This window comes from Cyclopterus lumpus, chromosome 12 (assembly GCF_009769545.1).
Source record: "Cyclopterus lumpus isolate fCycLum1 chromosome 12, fCycLum1.pri, whole genome shotgun sequence".
In the NCBI taxonomy this organism is placed as follows: Eukaryota; Metazoa; Chordata; class Actinopteri; order Perciformes; family Cyclopteridae; genus Cyclopterus; species Cyclopterus lumpus.
Window position 1 is genome coordinate 1,928,726 of NC_046977.1, and position 21,496 is coordinate 1,950,221.

General features: G+C 46.5%; 2 protein-coding genes across 2 annotated transcripts; one reads left to right on the forward strand and one right to left on the reverse strand.

Moving 5' to 3' along the window:
- Positions 1 to 1,123: 1,123 nt before the first annotated feature.
- Positions 1,124 to 7,789, reverse strand: LOC117740801 (beta-hexosaminidase subunit beta-like). Its single transcript, XM_034547370.1, has 14 exons — positions 7,449 to 7,789; positions 7,189 to 7,346; positions 6,397 to 6,462; positions 5,891 to 5,937; positions 5,689 to 5,799; positions 5,482 to 5,583; positions 5,242 to 5,374; positions 4,973 to 5,153; positions 4,625 to 4,711; positions 4,429 to 4,501; positions 3,707 to 3,881; positions 2,147 to 2,237; positions 1,959 to 2,063; positions 1,124 to 1,404 (listed from the first exon to the last, which is right to left on the reverse strand). The coding sequence occupies exons 1-14, from the start codon at positions 7,724 to 7,726 to the stop codon at positions 1,341 to 1,343; spliced, it is 1,671 nt and encodes a 556-aa protein (XP_034403261.1). The 5' UTR covers positions 7,727 to 7,789; the 3' UTR covers positions 1,124 to 1,340.
- Positions 7,790 to 10,206: 2,417 nt separating this feature from the next.
- enc1 (ectodermal-neural cortex 1) lies at positions 10,207 to 17,899 on the forward strand. Its single transcript, XM_034546883.1, has 2 exons — positions 10,207 to 10,584; positions 16,088 to 17,899. Exon 2 carries the CDS (start codon positions 16,094 to 16,096, stop codon positions 17,867 to 17,869), a length of 1,776 nt encoding a protein of 591 aa, XP_034402774.1. The 5' UTR covers positions 10,207 to 10,584; positions 16,088 to 16,093; the 3' UTR covers positions 17,870 to 17,899.
- The last annotated feature ends 3,597 nt before the right edge of the window (positions 17,900 to 21,496 follow it).

Here is a 21,496-nt window from a genome sequence, read left to right on the forward strand (position 1 = left end):
AGAAGGTCCTTTAAATGCAGCACTGGTACACAAGGCCCAGGTGTTGCCAGTGCTGCTGATTACCTCAGGTGTTTCCACTCATTGGCCACGCCCATCTGCAGTGTTGCAGGGCCCAGATCAAGGCAAGAGCCTCCTTCTCAATAACGGAATAATTTAACTGATACCGGTTGAATTGTTGTGCTCCGTCAACTCCCTGTAATGTGCCCTTTTGGACAAGGGCACCTGCCAGTAACCCTTCAGCAGATCAAATGTGCTGCCATACAACCCGGTCTATGCAATCATCCATACGAGGCAACGGAAAAGGCTGCTTTGTCACTTTATTGACTTCGAAACCTGAACAGAACCTGGGTGTCTTGTCACGTTTAGGCACCAACCAACATGGAGAAGCCCAGCTTGATGACGAAGGCACAGCAATGTCATTATCAACCATGTACTCTACCTCGGCCTCCAAATATTTGCTTCTCAGGAGAAACTCTGTAAAAATGCTGACGCATCACTTACGTCCACGTCGTGCTCAATCGGTGCTGGACGGCACATCCCCAAACAAACGTGGATAAAATCAGCTCTTCAAATTGCATGTCTGGCAAATGGCCGAACAACCGTCCTAACCTTTTGAGGGTCTCTGACCAGACAGCAACCCCTTGTCAGGTTCGAGAACAGCGTCTCCCAAAGTCGACCGAAAGCACATCCACTGTACCGGCCGCCAACACCGGACTGCCTGCCATTACTTCCTGCTGCACCCCACCAGGCGCACCAGCACAGTGAGCATAATCGGGTTTAAGCAAGTTGACATGGAACAATTTCACAGGCTTTCTGCCACCAGGAGTTGAAATCAAATAGTTCTTGTCCGAGATGCGTTTAACCACTGTATACGGACCAGAATACTGGAAGGGTGAACTCACCAACGGGCAAAGCGCCAACACTTGATCACCGGCACTAAACTCACGCATGACAGCCTTTGGAGAATTTGGGTTATACAACAATAATTCATGTTCATCTCTTGCCCCGGTGTCCACCTGTGTGTCCGACTGCATGCTGCATGTAAACCTGAACCATCTTCTGCCTGGATGCAAAATTAACTCGTAGCAAAATACGTCAGTGTTTAATTTGGATGTGAAACAACTAAAATGTCAAGATTTTATTCACAATCAAACATTCATGAAAAAAGTGCATTCATAAATTCGAGAGGTTTATGACATTAGATGATCAATAGTTCTGTGGAGCAGATTTTGAGCCTTCGTAGCACAAAAAAGGCAGTTTGGCGTTCGATTCCTTTGATATACGTCGATTGTTTATGGATTATCTTCCATTCTTCTGTTCCCACGGCTTTACGGTCTTCTTCAGACGCCTTTGTACTCACGGGGACAGTAGCTGGAGAACAGTGGCTGAGCTGGGATCCCACGCCTTGATATGAAAAGATAGAAAGATTATTAATCCATTCGTATTGAATTAGAAGCCTTTAACAGGAGTGTGTGTGTGTGATGATGCAGAGACTGTCTCCATCAAACAGACCAATTGCAGTCATCGATCCCCTTTGCTGTGGATATATATATATATTTATATATATATATTTTAATTTATATAAAGTATATATTAAATATATATATAAATATATACACACACATATCGTAATTAAATTAGGTATTTTATCGTATTTATCTGTGATTTTCTGAAAGCTAAATATTGTAATAATTTCCCTTAAGATCCCTTAATTCTGCTGCCGACAGTGTGAATATATATTTCTTCTTTGTTCTTGCACGTGGCCAAATGTGTAGTAAATGTAAGTTATGTTGGCGATTCGAGGCCTTCCAATGTATTGAAAGGGCATTAAAATGGAATTAATTTGAACCTAAGAATTTCTCCATGTACCTCGTTATCGTTCCCGGTGTGTATGTTTTTCCGGATTAGACCCACAGACACTGATTAAGACGAGAGTCGCTCAAACGGACGCCACTTACGCCACCATGCGACAGCGGTGCACGGACAGTCTGTTGAAGGTGTCGTTGATGTCCGTCACGTCCGCGGCGCTCCACAGACGCTCTGCCACGGCGCTGGCACGAGGCCTGGAAAGGAAGGGACATCATCAGCATGGAGTCATCGTACGCGTCGTGGACCACCAGACATATTTAATTATGAAACAACGTACCAGAGACGGGGCGTCAGGTTGGTGGCGTCCACGTACTCCCCCCACAAACAGGCTTCGCCACCAATCACAAGCTTCTTTTGTTCTTCAGTTCCTGTTTTGAAATATATTTAATGAGGCCAGGCAGCCCGAGCAACAACCAGGGAATAAATGAATAAAAAAATTTTAAAAAAATATATATATCCGTAATAAAATATATATATATATATATATTTATTTTCATTTATATAAAGTATATATTAAATATATATATAAATATATACACACACATATTGTAATTAAATTAGGTATTTTATCGTATTTATCTGTGATTTTCTGAAAGCTAAATATTGTAATAATTTCCCTTCATTCAACAGGCTTACACACATTAGCACAGGAGTGACGGACAACTTCACGACGTTTCAGATGCGTGTCAAGAGTCAAACAATACGATAATAAAACACGAGTCGGGAGCAATGAAACCATCTTGTGGAGGAAGGTAAAGGCCTAACACCCGTAATTAAAATACTAGGGTTGGAAAGCAAATTACCAGTCATAAAGTGTGTGTGTGGGGGGGGGGGGGGGGTCTTTGCCAATTTCAAATCAACCATGCAGACGAACCCTTGAAGTCCTGCGGGTCGGCCCTGTAATGGCCCTGCCAGTCCTGGCCGTAGGAGATACGGTTCAGGTACCAGGGAGTGGACAGCAGGGTCTGGAACCCTGCCGACGTAACGTTTGCCATCTCACTCTGGTATTGCTCCTTGTTTCCTTTCCAAACGTGGATAAGTGTGTCTGGCTTCAGCTACACAGCACACACACACACACACACACACACACACACACACACACACACACACGTGTCAGCAAGACGAAGAAGAGGGAGTGGAGGGACGAAGACGTCCGAGCATTTCTATTATTTCTTGGGATTTTACTTCTGTTTTGCAGAACATGGAAATCAAACAAAGGTTCAGTCCACTCGTCTCGGTCCAGGTTTATGGAGGACCGAACCTGCCTTGCCCCCCCACGTCTGTTGGATTTGAACCCGGGACACCGAAGACGAGGCGTCCACGTCATTCACTCATCATCATCATCATCATCATCATCATCTCCGTTCAGTTTATTGGGTCATGAACTACACCTCCCCACGAACCAGCTGCCGCCTCCCATCACTCCCATCACTCCCATCACTCCCATCACTCCCATCACACCCATCACTCCCATCACTCCCATCACTCCCATCACTCCCATCACACCCATCACACCCATCACTCCCATCACACCCATCACTCCCATCACACCCATCACTCCCATCACTCCCATCACTCCCATCACACCCATCACTCCCATCACTCCCATCACTCCCATCACTCCCATCACACCCATCACACCCATCACTCCCATCACTCCATCACTCCCATCACTCCCATCACTCCCATCACTCCCGACTCGCTCTCCTCGTCACTACTGTGCAGTTTTTCAAGCATAAGCCTGTTGAACAAAAAATCCCAATTTTTTCTAAATTTTTTTCTGCCTCCACCAAATTAAAAAATCATCTTCACACCCAAAAAAACCCCAAAAACTGACCGTTGAAGCTGAGCGGCTCAACCTTGTAGTACTTCTGCCAGTCCTGTGCGTAGCTAATGTAATCTAGGTACCACGGGGCGGAGAGGATGGTGGTGTACCCCGCCGCCGTGACCTTGCCCATCTCATCGTTCGCCCCGCCGCCGATCCACACATGAACTACCGCGTCTGGCTTTAACTGAAAATGGTTACAGACCAAGCTACTGCATTTAAGAGGGCGACTGTGGGTCAGTGGTTAGCAGGTCTGTCTTTCAATCAGGGGGGTTGGTGGTTCAATCCCCGCCCTAGTCCATGTGTCCTTGAGCAAGACACTTAACCCCGAGTTGTTCCCTGTAGCTGTTCTACAGTGTGTGAATGTAACATGACTGTAAGTCGCTTTGGATAAAAGCGTCAGCTAAATGACACGTCATGTAAAAGATGGACCAGCTGTTGGTTTTTGGTTTAAAAAAAGTAATAAAAATGCATTATTCGTGTTTTAGATTGATGCCGCTCTCATGCCTGAATGCTAAATATAAGAGCTACCATAAGAAGCTAGTTAGCTTAGCTTTAGACAAGAAAACAAATGGGCCCATTTCTCAAAAATGTCAAAACTAAATTATACAAATCTATTGATGACTCAGCATTACAGTCACAGGCCGATCGATGTGTGCGCCTCTACTAGTTAGTCTAGAAAAGGCAGACGTTATTATTATGATGATGTTATATTGTAATAACTCTTCAGTTACCTGGACGCCGTTGTCAAAGACCTCCTGCCAGATCATGTAGCCCTTCTGCGTCGTGGCGACGATATTCAAGAGTCTGTCAGATGAGAAAGAAAAAAAGGCACGAAATAAATAGATCAAATTCTTTGCCTTTTGAATAAGGAACATCATTTAGCGAATGTTGACACAATGTTACTGTTAAACAATAAAAATAACACACTTTTGGATGTAGAAGGATTCCAGTTTGCTGAAGTCTTTTCCGAAGCCTTGCTGATCCATAAAGGTCTGAATGTCCGGGTTGGACTTCCTGCAGTGCAATTAAAATAAAATAAAATAAAATTAAATTAAAATTAAAATAAAATTAAATTAAAATTAAAATTAAAATTAAATTAAAATTAAAATAAAATTAAATAAATTAAAATTAAATAAATTAAAATTAAAATAAATTAAAATAAATTAAAATTAAATAAATTAAAATTAAATAAAATAAGCAAAAAAATATGAACTGCTGTCTAATCTCTGATGCCGTGGAAGATTATTTTTTTTGACATTGTATACTCAGTCTCACCAACAGCTGAAGTCCACCTCATCCCCTCCCAGGTGAACGTAGGCGTCGGGGAACACGGTGCTGATCTCTTTGAAGAACTGGCTCATGAAGTCATACGTGGTGTTCAAGATGGGGTTCACTGGCCCGAAGGAGCCGGAGGGTTTGGAGCCAGAGTAGCAGGGTGTGAGCAGATCCGTCTGTCCTGAGGAGAGAATAAAGAAAGAAATCTTAAAACAAGAGTTCTTAAAATAAATAAAAAATGTTTCTCCGCCAACATTAACAAAACTCACCTTTGCCCCAAGACTGCGTGTGTCCCGGAGTGTCAAACTCCGGGATAACACGAATGCCTCGCAGACGGCCAAACTCGACCACCATCTTCACGTCAGCCGGTGTGTACACGTGCGTGTATGGGTGGTAAGCTCCCTGCGAACACGTTTCATGAATTGTGAAGAAAGGAAGAAGAAGAAGCGTAGTGTAGACATTTAAAAAGAACCGCTGAGATTCAAACGCCAACGCGCCGTCTGCCCGACCTGCTGGCTCAGCTGCGGGAACGTTCGGCTCAGGTACGGGAACGACTGATCGTCCGTGATGTGCCAGTGGAACACGTTCAATTTGTTCATTGCCATCGTTTCCTGAATAGAACAAAAAGAAAAGCATTCAAACAGTGAACACAACAACAACAACAACAACAACAAAAAGAAGAGAAAGCAAAGTAAAGCAAAATCTTTTTGACGTACCAGATTAGCCAAGATGACTTTAATGGGCAGGAAATGGCGAGCGCTGTCCAGTAAGATGCCTCTGTGTGCAAACCGGGGGAAGTCACTGATTGTTGTCGAATTGATGCTTTTCTGAAAAGATACAAGGTGAAAATCAAGAGTTTAAACCTGTGCACGTTGACCCGTGATCAACGTAAAGCGTTCATATTGTGCCTTCACTTACAACTCCATATTCATCTTCATACACCAACTGGCTGAACGTCTCCAGGCCTAAAAGCAACGTCAAAAGAAACCACGTTGTTCGTATTCATGTCAACTTTTTATGACATAATAAAACGTAGTTACAGCCATCTGACTGATAGGAGAGCAAAGTTCAACAAACACACATCGTCGTGTTGTGAGGCAGAAACAGATTTTAATTGCACTCATCACATAATACTGTTACGTTTGTTATTTACCATATCTATCCACTGTTTATGGTTTTATTCTATGTCTGTTTATTTGATTTTTATTGTTTTTTTCTACGTCTGTTTATGGTTTTATTCTATGTTTAATATATGTTTTATTGTTTTTAATCTATGTTTATTATAATGCACCTTTCACCGAGTCAAATGCCTCGTATGTTCACTTCTGAATCTGATATACAAATACATGACGCACAAGTTTTCATCTATGATAGTGTGTGTGTGTGTGTGTGTGTGTGTGCGTGTGCATAAATCATAATCCTACCATGCAAGGCTCCCCAGACCTTCGGGGCTTTCAAGACGGCATACGGCTGATCCACCGTCAGCTCGTCTGTGGACACAAACAGTTGTTTAGCTTTTGCATCGTCAGAGCTGTCAAAGCGTGGCAGGCGGTTATTACCATACTCAACATGGGGGGGGGGGGATCTTCAAACTTAACTGATAAACCATAAGCATACGCCCTGACTGGTTATAAAAATAAGATGGATGCCGATATTAAAGTATATAAATCATTAACTTTTACAAGTTTTATAAATACAAGTAAAATGACTGCATTCAATAAAGAAGAATCAGCTAAATGTACTTTAGTTATCAAAAATGTAAACTTTCTGTAGTCTTTGCTGGGTGATAATTTCTACTCAAACACAGTTTAAGAAGGGAAAAGTCTTTTTTGTTGGTAAATTGCAACCAATCAGACGTCGTTTGAGTGGAGAAGTCGTATGAAAGAGTCTCAAAAGCATGCAGCGCTGGAGTAAAAGGGCTTGCTGGGTGCTTTCCACCACCACAGCATAGAAGAAGTAGAAAGCTTTTCTATTTTTGTGGGGGTGGGGTGACCTTAAAAGAGCAATGGATACAAAAACAATCATAATTCATTAGAAGAGGCCTGCAGATAAACAGCATGCAACTTTCCTTTCTGGATAAGAAAAGGTATCAATATAAAAATGAATCCATAAAATACCAGTCAAGTAAAAAGTATGCAGGCGGTATTGGCTCAAAGTGGAAGTACATGCACAATGAAAGACCAACACGTTCCCGTATGAATGAGGAAGAGACTCACATGACTCGTCAGAGGCCACCCCGGGGTAGCCGTCACATTCGGGGTCAGGTGACGTGATCCACACCTGCAGCTCCGTGAGCACCGCGGGGCCGGCCGCCCGCCTGCCTTTGCCCGGCTGCTGCTGCCTCTTAGCGCCGCCGAACACGTACTCGTAATACCTGTTGGAGGGAGACGGTTTATCGCTGGGTGCTTTGAACCGTGCGTTCTTACGGGGTTCCCTGAACGCAACGCCAGGCGGGCGCATTGATTGATTGGCTCACCTCCTGTACGCGTCCTGCAGGAGGCTGCAGCCCGACCCGGCCGAGGAGCCCTTGGCGTCGGCTATCTGGAAGCTGACGCCGGTTAACTTCAAGGAAACTGCCGAGAGCTTCACTTTCTGCGGCAGCGGCCACAGGGAGCCGAACTTTGACGGTTCGGCCACGAGCTCGAGCTCGGCCTCCCCGTCCACCTGGTCCGCCTGGTCCGGGTAGTGGTGCTGCAGCCCCCGAGAGAAGCCCAGGGCCAGCAAGAGGAGCGCGAGCTGCAGCGGGGAGGTCATGTCGGTCGGAGAGTCACGAGCCTGCGCATCACAACAAAGCTTTATGCGGAGGGGAGTGGGCGGGGCTTCGCAGGCGGAAGTGCAGGTCGTGCACAGATTTAAAGCGGAACCACGCCCCCCGACTGCGTTTAAAACTATTACTTATTTCCTCATTCGCTATTAAACATGAGTTAAATTAAAGTGAGGTAGCCACAAAGAATACACATCTCGAGTTATATATATATATATATTTCTCTTGTTTATTTGTATATTATATGTACACCTGTACGAGGAGAGCAAAGTCAATATTGCTGATTCTGATTAAAGTATTTGATCATATTGTCTTTTAGAAATGTGCAAATCTTTTATGTTCCAAGATAAGTAAAGAAATAAATGTTCCGTTGCGCAATTCACGCATAAAATGCGTCATAAATGACTTTATATCTGGTATGTATTTCTTACTGGTGGAAATGGGCTTCCATACCAAAAAAATACATAAAAGCAAACTGATAAAGAAAGTGAAAACTTAAACGTTAGTATTTCCATAACTTAATAGAAACAAATCATGAAATAAATTAGAGCAAAACAAAAATCGGAGACTTAACTTGAGGAGAAAAACCTCAATTCAATAAAAAGTGATCATGATCAAATGTTTGTGTGTTGTTTGCTAATTTTGTATTATTATTTGTATTCTAAAATGCTCTCACTCTATAACCTTGTTATGATGATCTGTTCACACTGTGAACATTAACATACTGTGTCCACTAGGTGTCGCTCGTGTCATATTTATGGAGCATTTACTGCCAGAAAGGTGTTTTTTCTGCACAGCACTGTACCAATCATTTATCATTTAACAGTAAAATGAATGTAAGATTAAACAAAACAATACCATCCCGAATCCAAAATTAGTTTATTTTAATTTCTCTGATTCACATTGTAAGTTTGTCTATTCGAGGTCTCACAAGGATTTAGGCCCCAAACAACCACACACACATTTCATTATGTGAATACTTTTATATATATATACCCCAGTTTGTGGCAATAAGATGTGAAAGATTGATTTAGCATATGTTGTTGTTGTTGTTACAACAGATAGCAGAGGGGGAGGGGGGGGGCAAACAACGAGGGAGTAAAGTCAATATCAACCACACCCGAGGGATAATAATTACATGAATTTATGTGTGTGTGTGTGTGTGTGTGTGTGTGTGTGTGTGTGTGTGTGTGTGTGTGTGTGTGTGTGTGTGTGTGCTCTAATCACCACAGCCACAAACACACATACAAAACAAATAAAGTAGGAAGGTCGCAGCCTCGAGGGGACCCGGATGTGACTCACACAAGAGGTCCGGGGGTATAAATGGACTTCCTGTTCCCAGCCTCCCCGACCAGAACCACAATGTCTTTATAATCCCATAGGAGTTATAGTGTGTGTGTGTGTGTGTGTGTGTGCGTGTGTGCGTGTGTGTGTGTGTGTGTGTGTGTGTGTGTGGCATTCAGTGGTGAGCTGGCTGTGACTGTCAGACTTTATGGTATTGTTTTTAAATGTAGTACAACAACAACAACAACAATTACAAATCACAACACAAACAATGCATCACATTGACTTCACTGTAACAGTTTAATTTACCTTAAGTGGCAACAGGTCCCTCCCATTTTGTTCTTTAAAATCTATACGAGATCATTTTAAACTACAATAAAAAAGAACAAATGCCGCTTAAACCTAAAGTTTTACTAATAATTATTAAAAATAAAGATCAGTGTGCGTCATCAGTTATTTCAGTCGCTGTATGTGAGTTATTCACGCGATGGAGACAACACGATGCATAAACATAAGCGTTACCTAAATGTTATATTGAGATATGTTATCAGTCAATTTCATTTTTATAGAGATTAATATCACCAATTGGTCTCGAGGGTTTTCCAACATGTGGCGCGTGACACCCTCTGCGTCTCTCCCTCTTCGTGGAACAAGAACTTTTTACTTCATGGATTTTGTTGCAGGGATGTCAATACATAAGTAATATCTGTCTGAAAGGTCGAGGACGTGTGGAGAAGTTTAACATGGAAATACCAATTAAAATACCTCCGACTCTAAATCAGACAGTGATGTACCTCTCTCTCTCTCTCTGTTCCTCTCTCTCTCTCTCTGTTCCTCTCTCTCTCTGTTCCTCTCTCTCTCTCTCTCTCTCTGTTCCTCTCTCTCTCTGTTCCTCTCTCTCTCTCTCTCTCTCTCTCTGTTCCTCTCTCTCTCTGTTCCTCTTCCTCTCTCTCTCTCTCTCTCTCTGTTCCTCTCTCTCTCTCTCTGTTCCTCTCTCTCTCTGTTCCTCTCTCTCTCTCTCTTCCTCTCTCTCTCTCTCTGTTCCTCTCTCTCTCTGTTCCTCTCTCTCTCTCTCTCTCTCTTCATTTCCTGCGCGCGGTGATGGTCCTCCCTCTCCCAGTGTAAACACACCCATTGATCTGAGTGAGAGAACTGGGAGCGCAGGAGGAGGCGAGCCGCCACACAGAGGAGAGCAGGAGAAGAGGCAGGAGCAGGAGCAAGAGCACGAGCACGAGCACGAGCACGAGGCAGGAGCAGGAGCACGAGCACGAGCACGAGCACGAGGCAGGAGCAGGAGCGACGCCTCCGAACATCTCATCCTTCACATCGAAGCCCGTTTATTTTACGCGCAGCTTTTACGCACGTGTCCGCCCCCCCGGATCCAGACGCCTCGTCCTCGCCGATCGTCCGCCGGCATTTAACGGAAATAACCCGAGGACAGTGCGTTCCGCCCCCCCCCCCCCCCCCCCCCCCCCGGAGCAAGGCTTGCATCGTGGCTCTTTCGGAGGCGGCATGTTCGAGGGACGCCGCGGACCCCCATGAACTCCTGCTTTCCCCCAGAGAGGTAGGTCAGAGCACACGATGCATATTGTAACGGCATCCCATAGTGATCACCTGATGATGGAAAACAGCACGCGGAACACGGGCTGAGGGACAAAAGATTGTTGTTAAAGTCCCCGGATTATGTCCACAGAATGATATATTTATGAATGCTGCCGGTCGATTTCTTTATTCTCACGCGCTCTCGACTCCCGTCCCCCGCATCCTCATGCATGCTCGAGGTGTTAGGAGGCGACATGAGGCATCCTCATGCATGCTCGAGGTGTTAGGAAGCGACATGAGGCATCCTCATGCATGCTTGAGGTGTTAGGAGGCGACATGAGGCATCCTCATGCATGCTCCAGGTGTTAGGAGGCGACATGAGGCATCCTCATGCATGCTCCAGGTGTGAGGAGGCGACATGAGGCATCCTCATGCATGCTTGAGGTGTGAGGAGGCGACATGAGGCATCCTCATGCATGCTCCAGGTGTTAGGAGGCGACATGAGGCATCCTCATGCATGCTCCAGGTGTTAGGAGGCGACATGAGGCATCCTCATGCATGCTCGAGGTGTTAGGAGGCGACATGAGGCATCCTCATGCATGCTCGAGGTGTTAGGAGGCGACATGAGGCATCCTCATGCATGCTCCAGGTGTTAGGAGGCGACATGAGGCATTCTCATGCATGCTCCAGGTGTTAGGAGGCGACATGAGGCATCCTCATGCATGCTCCAGGTGTTAGGAGGCGACATGAGGCATCCTCATGCATGCTTGAGGTGTGAGGAGGCGACATGAGGCATCCTCATGCATGCTCCAGGTGTTAGGAGGAGACATGAGGCATCCTCATGCATGCTCCAGGTGTTAGGAGGAGACATGAGGCATCCTCATGCATGCTCCAGGTGTTAGGAGGCGACATGAGGCATCCTCATGCATGCTCCAGGTGTTAGGAGGAGACATGAGGCATCCTCATGCATGCTCGAGGTGTTAGGAGGAGACATGAGGCATCCTCATGCATGCTCCAGGTGTTAGGAGGAGACATGAGGCATCCTCATGCATGCTCCAGGTGTTAGGAGGCGACATGAGGCATCCTCATGCATGCTCCAGGTGTTAGGAGGCGACATGAGGCATCCTCATGCATGCTCCAGGTGTTAGGAGGAGACATGAGGCATCCTCATGCATGCTCCAGGTGTTAGGAGGCGACATGAGGTGTGAACCCGGTGATGGACACTCTTTTCCTAAGTGGCTTTGGGTTAAACACAGTTGGTCTTTGGACTGCTGGGGTCAGCCCGATCAATCTCAGATATAGATCGATGCAGACATGCAGATCAATAGCTGCTGCTGCTGTATTCTTTTTTGGTTTTGCATCTTCTTCTTCTTCTTCTTCTCCTCCCAAGCACTCGATGTATAGAACTGGTCCACCCCGATAGGACTTTTTGAAGTCCCTCTCCCCGTGTCTCGCCTCTGAACACCTGGCAATGATCGTAAACACACTGCAGCCAGCCAGGCCTCAGATATGGTGTCCAGAGGCGGCGTGTGCGTGTCTGTTTGGGCTCTGTGAGTGTGCCATGTATGAGTGTGGATGTGTTCTCTGTGAGGAGGGGATGAGGAGGATGTGTGAGGAGGACAGGATGTGGATGTGAGGAGGACACCTCCTTCCTGCTCTGTGGATGTGGATGTGTTCTCTGTGAGGAGGACACCTCTCACAGCCTTCCAGCCAAGCGCGCTGCCCTCTTTCCTTCCTCTCAGGGCACGTTGGTGTTGAATGCACCGCCTCTGTTGCTGCCTGTGAGACCAAGCACAGGTCACAACAGAACTAGGGTTATGTGGATAATAATTGGTAACAGTTAATGAATGCTATGCTCGGTTTTCAGGGTAGCAGCTCGATGAACGTAGTGATTTACTTTTGAGTATGAAGCGGTTCATTGTTGAGGCTAAAATGTCATATTAAATGTAACATTTTAAAACGGTGTGGAGAAAAACAGGCCCAAGAACAAATTCCCAGAGCCACGGTGACGTCTTCCAGCCTCTTGTTTTGTCTAACATCGACCCAAAAGCTCGCTGCAGTCAGGCGGCTGTAAGACGGGATCAAGAAAAACAATAAATCCTCATATTTGGGAAGCAGAGGTAGAGAATAAGTCGTTGCATGTTTGTTTATGCTGAAATAGGAGGCTTCAACTTTTGTTTTCCTGTTTATCCTATTTTATAATAATAATAATAATAAAAAAGGCATTTGTTTACTCTCATTTGGAGCTGATGTAAAATTGTTGGTCAGGGACAACCAGTTAGTCGCTTGTCCCCAGAAGGGAGCCACATAATTAGCAGCATACAACTAATTATTTTGTATGAATCTGTGATCCTCTTTTTTTTTTGCATTTAATCACTTTGCTTTGTCTACAAAATTCTATAAAATATGTTTAAAATATAAAAATGACTCGATGTTCAAGGTCGTGTCTCCAAAGTGCAAAATATAAATAAAATAAAATATATTCAGTTTACATGCACAGAGGCTGATTATCAGTGAACATCAAATTAATAAAATCAATTATATAGTCGCTGATATATTTTCTGATGATCGACCACGTTTTTAAACACCGTGTTGACTGAGCACCCAGACTACGGTCCCATGGGCGGTGAGCCGTGTTTACATGGGGATGGGAACGCGTTTCCATTACCAGCAAATAGTCTCAATCAATGCTTGTGATCAGGAAGAAATGATTTAAACTCTGAATCCATCCACGTTCTTATTAGATTCTCTAAAACATCCGTAACAAATGTACAATTAATATTACAAATAGGTGAACGCAGCATTTCCAGGACCTGCAGGGTTAATTGGTGATCCGCGCTTTTCATCCATAAATATGCAAAGTGTGTGTGGTTCACTGCTCTTCTTCACTGTACACATTAGTGAGCTTGTTCTTCCGAGGATAACTTTATTTACACTTTTAGTGATGACGAATTGTTTTTGGAATAGCCTCGATTACAATTCCTGGTGTTTTTCTGCCTTTCGGCAAATAAATAAAGCTATTTACAAGCTAATTATTAGTATCTGCAACATCTCTCAAAGGTAGTGCCTGATTTATTAGGTCCACATAGTCGAATAAAAGCACCTGCAACTTCCAATTAGTGTGTGTGTGTGTGTGTGTGTGTGTGTGTGTGTGTGCAGGTGAGATAGGATAGGCAAGAATATTCCCCGAGGCCACGAGATGGCGGGTTGCCAGTCGTGTCAGTCCTGGAATGCAATAAATCCTGTTGAACCGAGGCTGGTTTTGTATTTAATTAAGTTCTTCCTGTTCTTCTTCTTCTTCTTATGATTATGATGAAATATTAAATATATGAGACTGCTTGTTCTTTTGGTTCAATCGAGCCTGTCACAGAACTTTCTTTTGCAAGACATTGAGAATAATGTAATAATAACAGCCTCCAGTTATGCCAGTGGCTCTGAGGCTGCAGCTACATCGGGGCTTTGTGCTAAATGCTAAATGCTAACGTGTTCAAATGCTGAGTTGAGATTCCAATCTTAAAAATTAGCACTAAAGCTAAAGTTCAATTGAGGCTCACGTGAATTCTGGTATTTGGTCATAAACAAATTTGACTACAGAAATAGACATTTTGACCCGATAAAGAAAAGGCAGATTACGAGTCATCGAAAGGGGAACCGACAGTTGTTCTGCACACAAATGTGAACCCTCGCGATGACGCCGCAAGGAAAGGTGAAGGGTCGCCGGGCGTCGTCCTCTGTGCGCATGCACGGAGCAAATGTCGTCATAATTCATGCAACGAGTGTTGTGGTATCTCGGTCTGGTGGACCAGAGGGCTGCACCGTGGAGCCGTGTGCAAAACAAACCCATGAAACTTGTGTTGTTGCAGCGCACAAAGAGCCTGGAAATAAACGCGTACTTCCACCTCAATGCACCTCACGTAGATTTGCAGGAGGTCATCTCCCAGTTGGCGTCTCCTGTTTTGACGGCTTTGGCTGGAATGCATCGCGTGGAGTTTAAGTTCCTCGTCGCTAACGGGCTGCGCTTTCCGCGCTGACGGTTGCACCTGAACACTGACCTGCGTGTCCGGACGGCAGCTGCTCTCGGAGTTGGTTTAACCTGCAGTCTTTGTACAACGTGCAGCAGCAGCACAGCTCTTTTCAAGGTGTCGGTGTCGGCTCGGCAGGAGGCCCCGTTGGACTTTACCAACGGGGCCTCCCGCTGAGCCGTCTGAAGGTTTTTGGAGCACATGAAGCAACTTGAGGTCAAATTTAAAAAACTGTCTGGTTGCACACGAGTCGTTTATGACACCTGGGAGCGTTCCAACGCTTGAAGTGTTGAAGTTCACTTGAAGTGTGTTTCTGGAGGATCGTAAAACGTGTTCTCACTGACTGGTGAGCTGGACTTCAGCCAGTGGACTTTCATGGCCTGTCAACTCAAAAAGCTCTGACGCTCGGCACAAAGTCGGTTACTTTAACTCCATTTTTTAATACTTTTTTTGTCTTGAACACATCATCACTGGAATCCAGTTTAACTGGATACAAGCGGATCACAGCTGTTCGCTGTCAGCTGTAAACACGCTAAAAAACCACCTCGTGCCAGTCGGGCCGTGACGAGTGTAATTGTGTATAATTGGTCTTGAGGTTTACTCTTCAAATAAAACATTCTTGATCATCCCTTAAACCATTTGGGAGAGAGACCTAGAAGAGAAGTTCAAATGAAGTCTGACAGCTGTGGATTCAGTCGGTCAGGCAGGGACCCTGGAAACAGGTCGGCATGTCTGGAGATCGGGTGGAACGAGAGTGAGCTGTGGGCGAGGACAGGGCAAGGACCGTGATTATGGGATATGGGACCTTCTGGAGTACATTCTGAGCATCAGGCCGATACTTTGAGGTTTAGAAGAGCCCTGCTGTCATTAGAAACAATAAGAAAACGCTCCGTAAAGGACGGTCTCTCTAAAATGGGGGATTGAAATCAGAAAGTCCTCGTGCTCCAGAAGGCATTTGTTAGCTACTCGACCTTCAGATTTCTCCGGGCGTTTGCTGTTTGGCAACTTCACCGCGTCTCTTGCTTAATGTCTTTCTATCTGTTGGGAATGTTTTGCAACGTTCACCACAAACACACTCATATCATTATGAATATTAGTGTTGAAACCGTTGATATTTCGCCATCAATCTCACGTTGTGTTTGTACACAGGCTCAAAGAGGAAAACTATAATATATCTTCAGTGAATTCAGATCTATTGATTGTAGTAAATACACAGATGTGACACTCGATTGTAATGACTGAAACTCATTATTATGATGCTATGAGTGTTTTATTAATGGAGGACTTTTCCCCTGTTGTGCTGCTGGCACATGAAAGTAACGTATTATTTAAAATTGTTGAGATGACGTGGAGGAGAGCGGGTGAGGCTGTTGACTCTAAATCCTATTTCTATCAATTGTAAGACAAAAAAACACACCTTGAAATCTAAAATCTGTGACGTCCGTCTCCTCGTGTATGGCACCTCAAATATGAAGAGATGTTTCTTGTCTTTTTCCTTTTCAGGATTCAATGAAAATGTCTGTGTGCGTCCACGAGAACAGGAAGTCCCGAGCCAGCACCGGCTCCATGAACATCTACCTGTTCCACAAGTCCTCCTACGCCGACAGCGTGCTCATGCACCTCAACTCCCTGCGGCAGCAGCGGCTCTTCACGGACGTCCTGCTCCACGCCGGCAGCCGCTCCTTCCCGTGCCACCGCGCCGTGCTGGCGGCCTGCAGCCGCTACTTTGAGGCCATGTTCAGCGGCGGGCTGAGGGAGAGCCAGGCCAGCGAGGTGGACTTCCGCGACTCCATCCACCCGGAGGTTCTGGAGCTGCTGCTCGACTACGCCTACTCGTCCCGCGTGGTCATCAACGAGGAGAACGCAGAGTCGCTGTTGGAAGCCGGGGACATGCTGGAGTTTCAGGACATCCGGGACGCCTGCGCCGAATTCCTCGAGAGAAACCTTCACCCGTCTAACTGCCTCGGCATGCTCCTGCTGTCCGATGCCCACCAGTGCACCAAGCTGTCGGAGCTCTCCTGGGGCATGTGCCTTGGCAATTTCCCCGCCATTTGCAAGACGGAAGACTTCCTGCAACTGCCCAAAGATATGGTGGTGCAGCTTTTGTCCCACGAGGAGCTGGAGACGGAAGATGAGAGACTGGTTTATGAAGCTGCCCTCAACTGGATCAACTATGACCTGGAAAGGAGGCACTGTCACCTCCCAGAGCTCCTAAGGACTGTCCGCCTGGCCCTGTTGCCGGCCATCTTTCTCATGGAGAATGTTTCGACAGAGGAGCTCATCAATTCGCAGCCCAAGAGCAAGGAGCTGGTGGATGAAGCTATCCGCTGCAAGCTGAAGATCCTGCAGAACGACGGCGTCGTCAACAGCCCGTGCGCTCGACCCAGAAAGACCAGCCACGCCCTATTTCTTCTGGGAGGGCAGACCTTCATGTGCGACAAGTTGTACCTCGTAGACCAGAAAGCCAAAGAGATCATCCCCAAGGCGGACATTCCCAGTCCCAGGAAGGAGTTCAGTGCCTGCGCCATTGGCTGCAAGGTGTACATCACTGGGGGGAGGGGCTCAGAGAACGGCGTGTCCAAAGACGTGTGGGTCTACGACACCGTCCACGAGGAGTGGTCGAAGGCGGCGCCCATGCTCATTGCCCGGTTCGGCCACGGCGCCGCGGAGCTGAAACACTGCCTCTACGTGGTCGGAGGTCACACGGCGGCGACCGGCTGCCTCCCGGCCTCTCCGTCCGTTTCGCTCAAACAGGTGGAGCAGTTCGACCCGGTGGCCAACAAGTGGACCATGGTGGCTCCTTTGCGAGAGGGCGTGAGCAACGCGGCGGTGGTCAGCGTCAAGCTCAAGCTCTTCGCCTTCGGAGGAACCAGCGTCACCCACGACAAGCTGCCCAAGGTGCAGTGCTACGACCCGCAGGAGAACCGGTGGTCCGTGCCCGCGTCGTGCCCGCAGCCGTGGCGCTACACGGCCGCCGCCGTGCTGGGGAACCAGATCTTCGTCATGGGCGGGGACACGGAGTTCTCGGCGTGCTCGGCTTACAAGTTCAGCAGCGACAGCTACCAGTGGACTAAAGTGGGCGACGTGACGGCCAAGCGGATGAGCTGCCAGGCCGTGGCCTCGGGGAACAAGCTGTACGTGGTGGGCGGGTACTTCGGCACGCAGCGCTGTAAAACTCTGGACTGCTACGACCCCACGTTGGACGCCTGGAACAGCATCACGACGGTGCCGTACTCGCTCATTCCCACGGCTTTCGTCAGCACCTGGAAACATCTGCCTGCATGAGCCCCGGACCCACTGCACTCTTTCCACGAGGTAAGCTTCACCCTGCAGGGAGCGCTGCATATGTTGTATTGAGACGGGTGTGAAGACGACAAGTTTGACAATTCAAAAATATACAAAGTGAGCTTCCCAGACCTTCTGGAGCCCGCTCATAAACTGTGGTTGAGGCTAGCAACTCAAGGCTAGCTGCCACTAGCATAACAAGTCCAAATATCAGCTCCCTTGTTATGCTAAATTAATACTCTTTGTAGTGTTTGAAAGTTGTATCGTCTTCTTTTCTTTTAACAATCTGTAAAACGTTGATATTTATTTATTTTTAATATAATTACTCAGTTTTTCAGATGTCATTTTTTTAAATATATATATAAATATAACGGAAAATTGGCAGATATTCTATTTTACACTTCATCATTTTGGCAGCGATGCATCCAATCTGGCATAAATGGGTCAAGAGTATACAAAAAATTGGAAACTCACAAATGTACCACAAATCTGTTCAATGCTCATTCTGACAATCTGTCATTTATTGATCAGGTTCTGATGCTTATTCTCCAGATAAGTCCAGTCGGGAGGGTGTTTGGGGGGGTGGGGGTTGGAGGGGTGGGGGGGCTTGTGTGCGTTAGTTAAGTGAGTTATGTGGCTGTGGGGATGGGCCGAAGGACAGAGGAGGGTAATTGAAAGAGAATAGGATACTTTTATTGCTCCCGCGGGGGAAATCCCTCTAATGGGGAGAAAGGGGGGGGGGGGGGGGTTCTGCCAATTAAACAAGCGACACACCAGCCCGGCTGCGGCGCCCCCGGCGAGGCTAATCCGCTCTCGGTGGCCTTCCTTTCACAAGGTTACGGGCGCTTACGCCGGGCGAGAGGGGGGAGGCGGCTCCGGAAGCCATTCATTAGGAGCCGCGAGTGGAGAGTCCGACACACGTCGTCCTCAAAGGGTCCCGTTGACCTCCACAGGCTCCTGGTGGCTCCTTCACCTCATTCTAACCCTCACATCCCATCACATATATATATATATACAGATATAATATATATATACACACACACACACCGATGGTTAGGGTTAGGCTGGAGGCCCTCAGCTCCTGAGTAGCACATTTTCCCTATTTGACGACGCCAGGAAGCTGATGATGATGATGGGATGTTCTTCCTCTCTGAATAGAGACTAGACTGCAGGTCTGGACTAATATCGCTGAGCCGATGCAACACAGTGTTCACTGAAGGGTGCATAATCCCACCACTAATTTGAGACAGAATATTTTTTGCCGGCCTGTCATGGTTTAAAAAATATATATTTTAGTTTAAATAAAAATGTTAAGATGCACATCACATGCGCGTCAGATGCACGTCAGATGCACGTCAGATGCACGTCACATGCACGTCACATGCACGTCACATGCACGTCACATGCACGTCAGATGCACGTCACATGCACGTCACATGCACGTCACATGCATGTCCCAAACGGAGATAGCCATCAGACGCGTATGAAGGCTATGAACCGTCTGAGTGGGCCGACGCGTCAAGTGAGAGCTTTAAAAAGGAGAAAGGTCAAAGCTCTCTGATGGAGGAAGTGTCGTCGGGCGAGATAAGAAGACGATGAGGAATTGTACTCTGAATAATTGAAAAGTCACCTTTTTTAAACTGTTGAGCATCGCTCGCTTTCTGGTTTCTTCATCTGCTTATTTTAACAAGCTCTTCTTTTTCTCCTTCAGACCCCCCCCCCCCCCCTTTGCTTTATCTACTGGACTCCGACCGTGAAGAAGCACACGCCGTCTTCCTCTAAAAACAGAGACTGCGATGTTCAGACGTTCATCTCGACGCCGCGAAGAGGGCCCGAAAAACACGGGACGAGAGCCGGACTCTTTCCTGGAATGACGTCGCCTCTCGTTTCCCAGAAGGAAGCGGAGGTCCTGCAGTAGATCACGCAAAGAAAAATAAAAACACAAAAAAAATAAAAAACAAACTCCAACCTCGTGTGCATCTGGCCCATCAGGCTTTGTGCATTCATGCTGCCACATGAGGACTGCAGACATATCACACTTAGTCACGACGGGCTTGTGATGTTTTTCTCTATGATTAAAAAAAATTAAATAAATTTAAAAAAGCTATTTTTCCATCGAGGCTGCAACGTAAAGCATGATGGGTGTTCTATTTAGATGGACGGAGGGAGGACGCGATGATCGGCTGATTCATAATGTTTATCCGGCGGTCAGATATGTTCTTCTTTCCCAAGACGTGCGTTCGCAGACACAAGCCGCCGATTGTTCCTCTGACGAAGGCGTCGGCACGAGGTGTTGACGAGCAACACCAGCTGGGGGGGAGGGGTCAAGGGCGACGGAGGGGATCTGGGGTCGCGACCTCACAGCGTTCGCTGCTTCTGTTGTTCAGCACAGGGCCGGTGTTCAGCTGCACGCTGCACGCCCGCCGCTCGCTTGCCCGATGCCATCGCCCAACCCGTTCTCCAGCATGGCCCGCTCATCGTGATTCAGTGAAACCGGCATGAACTCTTTCTTCTCTGTGGTCACAGAACTCCTTTTAATCTAAACTGAGAACTTCTTTTTTAAAAACTCGCTGCAATGTAGTCTTAATTTATACGACGATGCTTTACTCTGTTAATGTGTTTAATCCTATTTATTTCATCTCTGCCTGCATCCTTACGTGAGCGTGGTGTCACATGCATGACCAGGCGTTGTGCTTTTATCGGATCTTTTTTGGGCTGCATTTTTTGCACAATTCAGTCTTTCCCAGGAGGAACTTTGAACTTCTTTTACAAGAGTGCGTGTGGGAGGGGAAGCCGTGAAGGCCACGGGGTCGCTGCCCAAATAAGAAGACTGAATGGGGTGGGACAATGTTTCTTTTTCTTTTCTCCAGGTTAGGACGCAGCTCTAACCTGCGTCCTAACCTGTCTTAAACCCTCCCGTCGGGGCTCTAACTGCACCGACAAAACCAGAAGATCGTGAACCACCACACAGACGACGGCCCTAACAGCCTGACGCGGAGGAGGAATGTGACCGGGTCTGCAGCTGTCCTCGGGGGGGGGGGGGGGGCCAGCTGGAGGGTTGTCACATGTGTAAACTCTTCAGTCCTGAGTTGAATGCAGTAAGCGGTGCATTGATGAGGGCAGACGCCGCAGTGCTTTTCACCACAGTGTCAATGACGCACAACAAAAAACTAACAAAAAAAACGTTGCAAGTTCCTAAAGACCAAAAAGAGAGATTGTCACTTGCTTATGAAATATTTGGTGATTCTAATCAGTGTTTGTCTGCCTCTGTGACCTGAACATTGAGATTTTTACCATTGAATATTAATGTAAGGGTAATGTTTTGGTGGATTATGTGTATGTATTTCTTTTCCAAATGTCTTTCCTTGTGGATGCATTAAACAAATACACGATTGGTAAACAGCTCCGTGAGGTCCTCAGCTCCTCAAGCCACCCAAGGGTTCATCCTTTTGTTGGCAATTCCAGGAACTTTGTGGAGACCCTCCATAATGTTGACCTCCTCCAACCAGTGGACACAGAGCCTCTGGCCCCACCAATCAGATGGGAGCGTTCATTTCTCATAGAGCGCAAGTTTCCCCGGCAACAGCCAGCAATGAATGCCCCTTCGATTTGCACCTAATAGCCGAG